At 36.7% G+C, this 12,736-nt stretch overlaps 1 protein-coding gene across 1 annotated transcript in view; it reads right to left on the bottom strand.

The window, feature by feature from the left end:
* Positions 1 to 12,171, bottom strand: part of LOC102483053 (zinc finger protein 25-like) — a 13,228-nt gene extending 1,057 nt beyond the window's left edge. The window contains 4 exon segments of the mRNA XM_027771197.1: positions 54 to 251; positions 1,457 to 1,549; positions 1,804 to 1,930; positions 12,130 to 12,171. Of these exon segments, the coding sequence (XP_027626998.1) occupies positions 54 to 251; positions 1,457 to 1,549; positions 1,804 to 1,930; positions 12,130 to 12,171 (460 nt within the window).
* Between the last annotated feature and the right edge of the window lie 565 nt (positions 12,172 to 12,736).

The raw sequence follows: 12,736 nt of genomic DNA, 5'->3' as shown, positions 1-12,736 counted from the left end.
CCCTCCCCCAAAAAAAAAAACTTTCCAAAAAAAAAAAAAAAAAAAAGACTGACTTGGGACTGAAGGGTTTTCTACATTCCTCACATTCATAGGATTTCTCTCCAGTGTGAGTTGTCTGATGCACAGTGAAGTACGACTTCTTGTAGAACATTTATTTTCATAGAATTTATCTCCTATGTGATTTCTCTGATGTATAGTGAGGTCTGAATTCTGAGTTTTCTTACATTGTTTACACTTATAGAGCTTCTCTCCTGTATAAGTTTTCAAATGGTCAGTAAGGGGTATGTTCAGACACAATAAATTCCTATATTTTTTTATCTACAAATTTTCTCTCCAGTAAAAGTTATCTCATGTATAACAAGAGTTGAAAGATTTGATAATTTCTACACATCACAAGGTTTTACTTCTTTGTAATTTCTCTGTTTACCATAATTTTTCACATCTTAAAAAAGGATTTTTTATGTTTTTTAGATTTATAGGTGTTTCTCTTGTGTGCACTCACTGATGAAAAGCTAGACTTTAATTCTACAATAAGAATTCCTCTTACTCTTATGAATAGGAATCTTTCACTCTGTATTTAAAATCTATTGTAAAAATGATTTAAAAAAATAATATTTCACATTCTCTACATTTATAGCATGCATCTCGTGTATCATCTTCTCATCTTCTGCTAAATGAGATAGTTAAGACTTTTTGTAGAATGGTTTCTTCCACACGTGAACTATATACTGGGCAATAAGAACTGTCTTACCACATGCTTTCCCATATTTATTCTATTTACAAGCAGTCTCTCCCATATCAATCCTCTTTGGTTGAAAAAGACAATCATTTCCATAAATTATATTTGAGAATTTATTTTACACTGCTCATTTATATTTTAAATATTGGTACTGATCTATAATAAGAAACATCGTTTTTCTCCTTAATATGTTACTGTAGCAATTTATATTAATATTTTTGAAAGCTGAGTGGATTCATTTTGTTCCTTTATGCTTTGCTTTCCTTTAATACCTTTATCAATATTCAAAATATCTACCTCCTGTCTTCTTATAATTTTACATTGAAAGATTTCCATGTGTCATTTGTTTTCCCTATCCCTTTTCTCTTTTCTTTCTTGTAACAGTGGGTATTGTGTACTGTTTCTTTGCTAATATCAACAGTTTTCTAGATCATCTATTTGCAGGAGTCAAAAGAACTCTTGTTACTTAAGAAGAAATATTACTTAGGAAGGACTTGTAGCCAATAAAAATACATACTAATTAACCTAAATATGCCATCCTGTAGGATCCTTTTAAAAATATATACCAATTTTTTTTACACTCTTATTCCAAGAAAACATTTCTACATTTTTCTAACCTCACCAGTACTAACATTTTGTTTTCCCCTATCAATGAAATATAAATTCTTTAAAAGAAAATGTATTATACTAGTTCCTGAAAACTATGTACTGACTAACCTAGGAGGCTCAAGCTGGGAATTTCTTCTAATGTCCATGCATCTCCTCCTTGCTCCAACTTGATGATCACTGCAGGTTTGGCAATGGATTGTCCTGTTAATAAAAAGCAGTGTGGAATTTTGCCAATCTATTCAGGTAAGCTACTTGAAGAGTAACAATGGTTCAGCTTTATCAGCTTTGCAATAAATGGGCTGATTTGGGCATTTTGTTAAAGAGGAGTGTCACTCGCATTAACCACAGAATGAAATCTGTCTCATAAACAACATTAAACATTATGAAACTTTTGTACATTTACTATGAAAGAAGACAGTAATTACTTCAGACAGCTTTATGGGAGTTCCACTAACCCAAAAACATTAGGTTGCTGTAGGTCTCCAGCATCACATCCTTGTATAGAATCTTCTGAGTATCTTCCAGGTCCTTCCACTCCTCCCAGGTAAAGTCCAGAGCAACATCCTCAAAAGATATGAACTCCTGTAAAAATAAATTTCCCCTTGTCAGTCCTGAGAAATAGAGCATAACACGGAAAATTTACTTTCTCTGTAAGTTTGTATATGCTTGTTCCTCTGTATATTTCTGAACTGTTTGTAAAAGGAGGAAAAAGTCAAGTACAAACATTCTATCTCTTTGCTAACATACTCATTGCTAAATTTATTACTAGTATTTCTTCAGAGATCTCCAAATGTTTTTGCTGCAAGGGATGAAAGCATAATAAATATTCTGCTATGTCGAGGTGTTTATTATCTCATACAAACACATGAGTATAAATATATATATATGAAGTAATGTGTTAAGTAAGTTAGATGCAAGCTGATGGTAACCACTCTAAAAAAATAGAAAGTTTTTTTTTCTGTATTATCAATTTGTTCTTCAAGTCAATGATGTTAAGAATATGTATGTAAATGTTCTTATGAAAAGTATATTCCTGATATTAATGGAAGTAGAAACAGTATACCTAGGTAAGTATTCCTGGTCTGTGATGAAAGGTCAGTAAAGGTGTTCAAGGAAGTGATTGCAAAGTGTTTTTGTATTTAAATACTTAACCTAATTCCAATAAAATATTTTATGTGCATACTGTTAATCTCATAAGTTGAAGTATATTTACAAGCATCTTTATGCTACAGTTGTGCATTAAAAAATATTGAGAGTCTAAATAAAGATGAATATCACTTTATCACTTGTTAAAACACAGAGTATAAATAATATAAAACCAAAAGAAGTGATACATTATATGATCGGATTTGCAGTTTAATTGCCATCCACACAGTGCAGACTAAGGATACTCTAAATGAAATAATATAGTTAAAACCAAGATATGCTACAGTTGTGCATTAAAAAATATTGAGAGTCTAAATAAAGATGAATATCACTTTATCACTTGTTAAAACACAGAGTATAAATAATATAAAACCAAAAGAAGTGATACATTATATGATCGGATTTGCAGTTTAATTGCCATCCACACAGTGCAGACTAAGGATACTCTAAATGAAATAATATAGTTAAAACCAAGATATAATAGGGTTCAACAGAAAAAATTGGTACTAATTTTTTTGACACTGAATCAAAATAGAAATTTAACCGATTGTTTCTATTTAAGCAGGCATATTAATATGGGAGTTAAAAATTAAAATTAGGAAAAATCTGAGCAGTAGACAGGTAAATCTTGTACATATATTCTTCAAAGTTTCAGTAGCCAAATACTTAGGAAGCAGCAGAAATTCAAGTGATAGCAGGACCAGCAGTTTATATAATAACTATGTCGCTGAACTCCCATGTAGTTGACCGCGATTCATGTCCCGGACCCGGTGGCTTAAAACTCACGCCGGGCGCGTGTGCTCTCGAGAGAAGAATGAAGGAGAAGGGACTGCAGTGTGGCCATCTCCCCTGGGGGGTGATTTCTCATTTTCTGTCTCTCTGCCTCTCTCTGTCTGGCTAGCACATGCACGTTATAGCAAAAGTCGCTCCAAAAAATTTTAAAAATAAAATAAAGAAATTCAAATGATAGCTGAAGCTATTCTAATCAATGAAAGTGGACCTGAGGTCAACTGGTAGGTTAAGAGAATTCAAGATTGGAAAAAAGTACAAAATTTCAACTGGACTGGTGAGAAATGCACTCCTATTGGAACATTCACTTTACAAGCTAAGTGACATATGTGATTCAATGTATAAAAGAAGTTAAAATAAAATTAAATATTAAAAAAATAATATTTACTGATAGAGAAATAGAATCAGACCATTTAAAACAAGAAAAAGTTTGTTAAATAATTTATAAAGTGTTCATGTGTTTCTGGAGGATGCAGATAGAAAGTAAAAGATCATCTCAAAGGAGGAACGTTCATGACACAATTCATGTTCCTCCATTTCTCCCTTCTGTCAGAATTTAGGTTGTACAAGTACATGTGCCTACTGTGATTCTTAAGATACTGGGTTCAGGAATCAAACCATGCAATTGGCATGTGGGATCCTGCTGCCTTAACTTTCAAACCATAGGCTGGTCTAAATTTTTAACATTCTAGAAATTTTAAAAAATGATTTAGTGCTAATATATTTTAAATTATTCACAGCTCTATCAAAAGAAATTCTGTGCTCCATCCAGAGAGTATATTTAAAAATATTGATGTATATTAAATGCCTTTAAGAAAAGATTTAGGGTGCTGTTCTTTAACATAATATATATATATATCTTGGTGTGAATGGCAGTATCACAGTTATGAGAGAAGCACTGAAGGATAAAGATAGTCTATCACAGTAACTAACAATATATGTAAGGTACTAGTCAACTGAAATTAAAAAGGGACATTAAAGAAAATATGAAGACAGGGGAGCTGGCAAGTAGGTTAAGGTGCTGAAATATTACATATCAGACCATGGTTCGAGTTCTGGAACAGGACCTGGTGGCTTGCTTTTTGGAACCTATCCCCCAATGCTCAGTGTGTGTGCCATATAGTCAGTTAAAAAATCATAATAACTAAAATTAAATAACTTAGGTAGAAAGAGAGAGAGAAAGAGAGAGAGAGAGAGCAAGTATACACAAGCTTGTACATGTAACTTAAGGCATCTGGATCCCAAATGTCTGATTGTGCAGTTTTAATCCCAGACTTGGAGGCTTGAAAATCACACCAAGTTCATGAGCATGCATAAAGAACATCCTGAGAGGAGAATGGAGGAGAAGTGATTGCAGTGTAGCCATCCCTTCTGGGGGGTGACTTTTCACTTTTCTTCTCTCTCCTGGTGAGAATGCATGCACTTTATTGTAAAAACATTTTTTTAAAAAGTGTAAAAAGAATCAGAGGCCATATTGTATTAATACGATTAATTCACCAAGAAGATATAAAAATTATAAAACTTTATGCATTCAAAATCAGAAAGAAAGACTGCTAAATATGAACAGAAAGACTGATAGTGACATGCTAATTCATGTGGACTTCAACACTGCACTGTCACCCATGGACAGATCATTTAGATGAAAAAAAAAAAAGACACAGAACATAAATGATCCAATAAACCAAATAAACTAACCAACATTTACAGAAGATTTTGGCCAAAAACATCAAAATACACATTTTTCTCAGCCAGGCATAGAGTATTTCTGAAGACTGACCACATAATAGAGAACAAAACAAGTCTTTAAAACTAAAAAGAAAACAGAAATTATATATAGCAACTTATTTGTTACTATATATGATGAAATTAAACCCCAACAGAAAGTGCTTTCGAAAATTCACAAATACAGGGAACAGCAGTTAGCGTAATGGCTATGTCACTGGACTCCCATGTAGACCATCGCAGTTCACGTCCTGGACATGGTGACTTAAAACTCATGCAGGACGCATGTGCATGCATGCCCAAGATGCCAAGAGGAGAACGGAGGAGAAAGGATTGTGGTGTGGCCATGCCCCTGAGGGGGTGATTTCTCACTTTCTGTCTCTCTGTTTCTCTGTCTGTCTGTCTGGCAAGCGCACGTGCCCTATAGCAAAAACCTCTCCAAAAAAAAAATTATAAAAATAAATTTACAAATACATGAAAATTACATAATTTACTCTGAGTAGCTTCAAAATTACTGAATAAATTAAGAATACAAATAAAAATTTCTTGAAACAAGTAATACTTTAATCACAACTCTGCAGATGCTTTCAAACACATCAACACATCAAAAGCACTCCTAAGAGACGAGTCTACAGCAATTAGCACTTTCACACACACGTTAAAAAACTTGATAAATAACCTAATGACTTATCCCAGAAAACTGAAAAAGTGGGAACAAGATATCCCAAAAGTATTAATAGTAGAAGATATAAAATAATAAAAATTAGAACAGGCATAAATAAAACAGAGACTAAAAGAACAATTGAGGGCCAGCCAGTGGCATGATGATTAAGGCAGCTGGATCCTATATGACTGACTTACTATTTGAGTCCTGGAACTGGCATCACTGGGTGCATGTGTGTGCATGCCCCAAATCCTAAGAGGAAAATGAAGAAGGGAATGAGGAATGGTCACCACCCAGGAGGAGTGATTTCTCACCTTCACATGGATGATCATTGTTAAAAGTCCTTGAAACTCACAACAGAGGTGTGTGCATAAGTATCCAAAATCCCAACAATAAAGGAGAAGGGATTGTGGTGTGGTCATTATCCCTTGGCAGGATTTATCACTTTCTGTTTCTCTAGCATGCACATGCACCCTGAAGAAAAAAAAAATAACATATACTGGATCATACCATCAAATAGAAAGCATATATATACCAACAGAAAAGCGATGAAATAGAATAATAGTCTCCTAACAAAGAAAGGCCCAGGTCCTGATGGCTTCATTTCCAAATTCTACAAAAGCTTTTTTTTCCTTTCTTGGTCTTTTTTCTTTTTCTTTTTAAATTATTTATTTATTTATTTTTGGCTATACAGTGTGTGTGATTGCGCAACATGGGAATGAGGACCAGAAAAAGAGAGAAGGAGGAGAATGTAAGAAATTATTCTTCCCTTCTGCTCCATTTTCCTCTCAGGAGTTTGGACATGCACACACTCATCTCCTGTGTGTCTCTAAAGCCACTGGGTCCAGGACTCAAACTGCCAGGTTTGTATGTAGTATACAGTGGCCTTAACCACCATGCCACCTGGCCGGACTTCTACAAAACTTTTAAAGGAGAATTAACACCAGTTCTTATCAAATTATTCATAAAGATTCAATTGGAAGGAAACCTCAAAAATTCATTTTTTAAAGCCACTGTCACCTTGATACTAATAGCAAAGACACAACAAAATATAAACTATAAATCAATATCGCTGATAAATACAGATGCAAAAATCATCAGTAAAACACTTGCACATGGGACCAGCAGTTAGTGTAATGGCTATGTTGCTGGACTCGCACATAGTCAACCACAGTTTGAGTCCCGGACCCGGCAGCTTAAACTCACACTGGGCGCATGTGCATGCATGCCCAAGATCCTGAGAGAAGCATGGAGAAGGGATTGCGGTGTGGCTATCACCCCTGGGGGCGTGATTTTTCACTTTCTGTCTCTCTGTCTCTCTCTGTCTATCTGGCGAGCACATGCACCCTATAGCAAAAACCTCTCAAAAAAAAATAAAACTTGCACATGAAATCCAACAGCACATTAAAAAAGTTTAATGTTTGACTAATATTTAACAAAATAGAAATTATAAAAATACCTCAGATACAGCATTGAAACCAGAATATACAGAGAACTAAAGCAGCGCACTCACAAAAATACTAATGATACAACTTTACGATGTGCAGCTGGCCTAACCAGACAACTCTTGAAGACATGTGAATGGACACAAAGCATATAAAGAAATATTAAAGTTTAATGTTTGACTAATATTTAACAAAATAGAAATTATAAAAATACCTCAGATACAGCATTGAAACCAGAATATACAGAGAACTAAAGCAGCGCACTCACAAAAATACTAATGATACAACTTTACGATGTGCAGCTGGCCTAACCAGACAACTCTTGAAGACATGTGAATGGACACAAAGCATATAAAGAAATATTAACATCACTTATAATAAGGAAAATGCAAATCCAAAGTAAGCTGAAGTATGTATAACTCCAGTCAGAATGGCTATGATCTAAAATATAAAGAACAAGTACTGGGGAGTTTGTGGTTAAAAGGGAGCCCTCCAAACAATCCAATGAAAAGATGAGGAAATGAGCTGAACAGACAACTGTCCAAGGAAGATACATGAATAGCCAAAAAGTATATGAAAACATGCTCAAAAATTCTTAACATAAGAGAAATGAAAATCAAAACCACAATGAGATATCACTTAAACCAAGTCAGAATGGCTAAAATTTTTAAAGTACATAAATAAATAATGATAAGTACTGGTGAGGTGGTGGAGAAAAGGGAACTCTCCTACACTGATGGTGGGAATGTAAATGAGCACAACCACTCTGGAGTACACTATGGAGCAAACCTGGTGAAGCTGTAATAACTCAACAAATAAGATAGAGAGACATTTCCACATCCATGTTTTGCAGGAGCCACAGTACTTAAGACAAGGAATCAACATAAGTGTTGAATAACTAAGGACCACATTAAAACAATGTGGTAGGAGGGCAGAAGGAAATTGGAAGATGCAGGAGGTGTAGCTGAGGATCCTGCACACTTCTAAAATTACCATTTCTCCCACTAAACCACCTTCAGTTTCACCAGGGTTGCTATTCCCTACCTTTGAACTTATCAATCTTCGAAACTATCCTGATCTTATGTAAAACAGAATATCCAACACACGAAGGGCTCAACCTTATGACATGTGGCTAGAATAAGTGAAGCATGGGAACTGAGTATGGGAACAGATGATGCTGCCTAACACAGTTCTATTTGTACACCAGAAATCCAGAATGGAACCGCTTCAAAGAGAACCCAAGATTCAAAAGAAAAAGCTGGATAAACTAAAATCTAAGGTCAATAAAACAGAAAATAATCTAACACAAAGGTACTTAAAAAAGATCAAATTCCATATGCCAAATATCTTCACTAGAAGAAATGCACTAGTTGATAAATTCTAATAGACAACTCCAGATTGACACTGACTGCTTAACCAAAGACACTAATCTTTTTCAAGCCAAAGATTGCACTTCAATCACATTCCTATTGCTAATTTTTATGACAATATTGGATTTGTAGATTGTGTGCCACCAAATCCCAAATTTCAAAAGTCCATCATTAAAACACCAAACTGAAGGTGCAGAAGATGACAAGTAGACTGTAATTGTACTGTTGCTTCCTTTTTAAATTATCTAGTCTTAATCGGCTGTGAACAGTGTGAGATGCCAAGCCATTTCTGAGCCAGAAGGCCTTATAACTTCTCTAAAATCACATCTGAAGTTCAAGAGACTAGTCTGTCTTTCAGGAACAATTTCACAGCCTCATAGGATTTTGTCAGATTGAAGATGCAACAAAGCAGCATTGTACTTATATTAAATGTCAGCCCACAGAGCTAATAATACCTCAGTGTAATGTCCTTGGCATGTGAAATTTATCACAGGGGCATAATAGCATCTTGTTAACTAATTTTCTTTTTCCCTTTTAGTGGTTAATCATGATTATGCCCTTTAAAGCCTTAGCTGAGAGAAGCAATGCCTTAAAATAAAAAAGCATTAATGAAATCAAACTATGCACAAAATATCCTTACTCTGTAGTTTGCCCTGATGAGTGCCAATGTTTTGTGAACACATACAGATGCTGCACAGTGAAGTGCAGAAAAGTATTGCAAGAATCATGACAGGAATATGTAGGCCACTCTATATACTGACTTTAGCATCGGGTACCATACAGTGTTTTGTCTTCCACAGGGGAAGGTATAACAAAAGATATTTTTTTGGGCATGTGTGCCCAAAATCCTGAGAGGAGAATGCAGGAGAAGAAACTGAAGCATGGCATCTCCTGTGAGTTGAGTATTTTCTTTCTTTTCTTTTTCCTTTCTCTCTCTCTCTTTCTCGAGGAAACACACATGCCCTGTAGAAAAAACTAAACAACAAGAAAAAAAAATCATAATGCAAGCCCAGCTTAGAGGCACAGTCAGTAGCAAAGGTGAAGTCATACGGCTGACCATGACTTTGAATCCCCAGATCAGTCTAAAAACAAGCCTGGGTATAAGTACACATGCCTAAGATTCTGATGAGTTGTAGAGCTGGAAAAACACAGGGTGATTAAAGCCTGTATGTGCTTCTCTTTTTCTCAATCTTGTGTGAATATGCACACTGTCATGAATAAAATAAACCAAAAATGAAAATGTGATACAAATCAAAATTTGAAAAGATTTTGCCCACTAATGCTTCTCTTCCTTATTTATTTATTTATTAGGTTTTTCCCATATGGTACATATACTCACTGAAGAGAAAGAGAGAGGGAAAGTGAGAAATCACTGCCTGGTGGAATAGCCACACCACAATCTCTTCTCATTTATTCTCCTCTTGGGATTTTTGGCTCACACAGACACACATGCCCAGTGTGATTTTCAAATGACCAAGTCCAGGACTCGAACCACAGTTGGCCATGTGGAAGTCCAGTGCCTTAACCACCACACCATCTGTGGTCCCAGTGCTTCACTTCTTGGCAGTCAAAATTGAAAAATTCTGAGGCTAAATTGGTGGAGACATGGGCCTCACAGAGTCAGCACAAACCACTAGATGTGAAAGTGAAGTTATCTGGAACCAATCAGAATGTCTTGAGGCACCGTATGGCTAAAGCCTCACTTGCCATCCAGGCAACTAGAATAGAAACTGCCCAGCTGAACTCACCCCAAAATGTAGATCCAAGGACTCTTGAGCAAATAAATTGTCTGGTTTTTAGAATACTTAGTTGGTTTCTTACACAGAAAATGGTAAACAATACATTTAAGACCCTAGCAATGTTTTTAACAATATCATGTGAGGGAGAAAGTCTTAAATACATGTCAGATAAAATCAATAGAACTTTACAGCCATGTGCAAGACTTTTGAAACCTGACAAAGCAATTATGTGTAAATTAGTTTATAAAGTTTTAAGGTTAAAAAAAAAAAAAGGCCAGCAAATAGCCTAGAGGTTACATCATTGAACTTCTACATGGCTGACAATATTGAGCCACCAGACCCTGTGGCTTAAAACTCATACTGGACACATATGGATGCATGCCCAAGAGCTCAGGAGCAAAGAGAAGAAGGGATTGTGGTGTGGCCATCCCCCCTAGAGAGTGATGTGTTTCTCTCTCACTGTCTCTGCCTCTCTCTCTGGCATGCACACACAAACTAAGACAAAAACCACTACACACACACATGAACATTTTTAATTAATAAACAAAACATAAGAAGGAATTTTTTATTTATACAAGAGTACTCCATTACATTTTATTTACATTTAAAGTTTGTTTGACATATAAGTGTCATAAAGTCTAATTTTTCTATTTTACATAATAAAAAATAGGTTCTTATGGGTCAACGGGAGGCATGGTGGTTAAAGTATTGGATCCCACATGACTGAGTATGAGGTTTTAGTCCCAGACCCAGTTGAATGAAAACCATTCCAGGCACATGAGTGAGTGAGTGAGTGAGTGAGTGATTATGTGTGTGTGACAACCAAAATCCCAGGAGAAGAAGGGTTGCAGAATTGGTCATCCCCTAAGGTTGGGTGATGTAAGGAGAATTCTCACTTACACTCTCTCTGGTGAGTACAAATGCCCTACAACAAAAATATCTATATAAAAAAAAAGGTTCTTATAAATTTCTTACAATATTTACTATCTTAGTAAGATATTGTTGTCAAGTGGGATGGGAAGCACTTATGTTATTTAGCCATTGAAACCACATAAACCACAAAATGTGTTGTGGAAGTTATTGATAGTAATGTTCATGTTAACCTCAGTGTTACAAAAAAAAAAAATCAAAGTGAATAAATGCTTCACTTGATTGAAATGTGGTAAAACTGGTAAAACTAACCAAAACAGAATGTCTAGCATCTACCAATAACCAGACTCTGAGAAAGTCACATCAAAAATTGGGTCCAGCAGTTAGAGTAACGGCTATGTCACTGAACTCCCATAGAGTCGGCCAGAGTTCGAGTCCCAAACTCAGTGGCTTAAACTCACGCCAGGTGGGTGTGCGTGTGTGCCCAAGATCCTGAGAGGAGAATGGAGGAGAAGGGATTGTGGTGTGGCCATCCCCCCTGGGGAGGTGATTTCTCGCTGTCTGTCTCTGTCTCTCTCTGTCTTTTGAGCAAGTGCACACGCCCTACAGCAAAAACCTCTCCAAAAAAGCAAATCCAACATATTTTCATTTTTCTTGTAAGGCAGAAATACTTTGGCAAACCCTTTGTGAACTACTAGGAAAGCCTATCATGATAAGGAATGCATCAGCTTTCCTGTAGTTGCCAAATTTGGTAACAGATCAGGTTTAAGTGAGCTCAGACACAGGAAACTATGATGACAGATAGAAAGAATGGAGTGTCAATCAAGCATTATATACAGACACTCTCAGGATGACAGGTTAAAACTCCCCAGTCCACACTCGAAGCTTTCTCCAATAAGTAACATCATTATGGCCTTAACAAAACTACCTATCCCTTCTGAAAGACAGTCCAAACCTCTGAACAGTACTCAGTGCTTCAGGAGAAGGTCATATTATTCAAATTTTGTTCACTCTAGGTAGTAAGATCAACAATTACCTGGAGGCCTGGTGCACCTGCGCCCTGCCTCCCGATCTTCATCCTCGCTGTGAGGAGGAGTAGGTGGAGCAGGTGGCTCAGGGAGAGCAAGCTACGAGCTGGAAAATGGAGCACCAGTGAGGGAGCCAAGCCTCCTGGCCTCCGCAGCCTCCCCTCTGTAAGCAGGTGGCCCAGCAAGGCAGGCAGGCCACCCCAGCCCTCCCTGGTCTGGCCACCAGGGCAGCTCTCTTGAGCGAGGGGGAGGGCAAGCAAGGGAGAGGGTGAGCGAGGGGAAGGGCGACCTAGGGAGTGAGCGCCAGCGACCAAGCTCTCATGCTAGGGGAAGTTGCCTGCCCGCCCTCTTCACCTTCCCTTCTCTCTCCCTCCCTGATCCCCCCACCCCCACCACGGAGCAGCACCATGTAGGCGCTGGTGGCCAAATTCAGTAAAAAGGAGCTCAACTCCAACCACGAGGGGGGAAACGAGACCTCAGAGAAAGAACAACAAGAAGCAATTGAACGTATCAATGAAGTACAAAATGAAATAGGCAGACTTAATGAACAAGCCAGTGAGGAGATTTTGAAAGTAGAACAGAAATATAATAAACTTCACCAACCATTTTTTCAGA

Source organism: Tupaia chinensis, unplaced genomic scaffold (genome assembly GCF_000334495.1).
Source record: "Tupaia chinensis unplaced genomic scaffold, TupChi_1.0 Scaffold000194_1, whole genome shotgun sequence".
NCBI classification, from domain to species: domain Eukaryota; kingdom Metazoa; phylum Chordata; class Mammalia; order Scandentia; family Tupaiidae; genus Tupaia; species Tupaia belangeri.
Note: the sequence above shows the minus strand (reverse complement) of the source record. Positions and strands in the feature narration are given on the sequence as shown.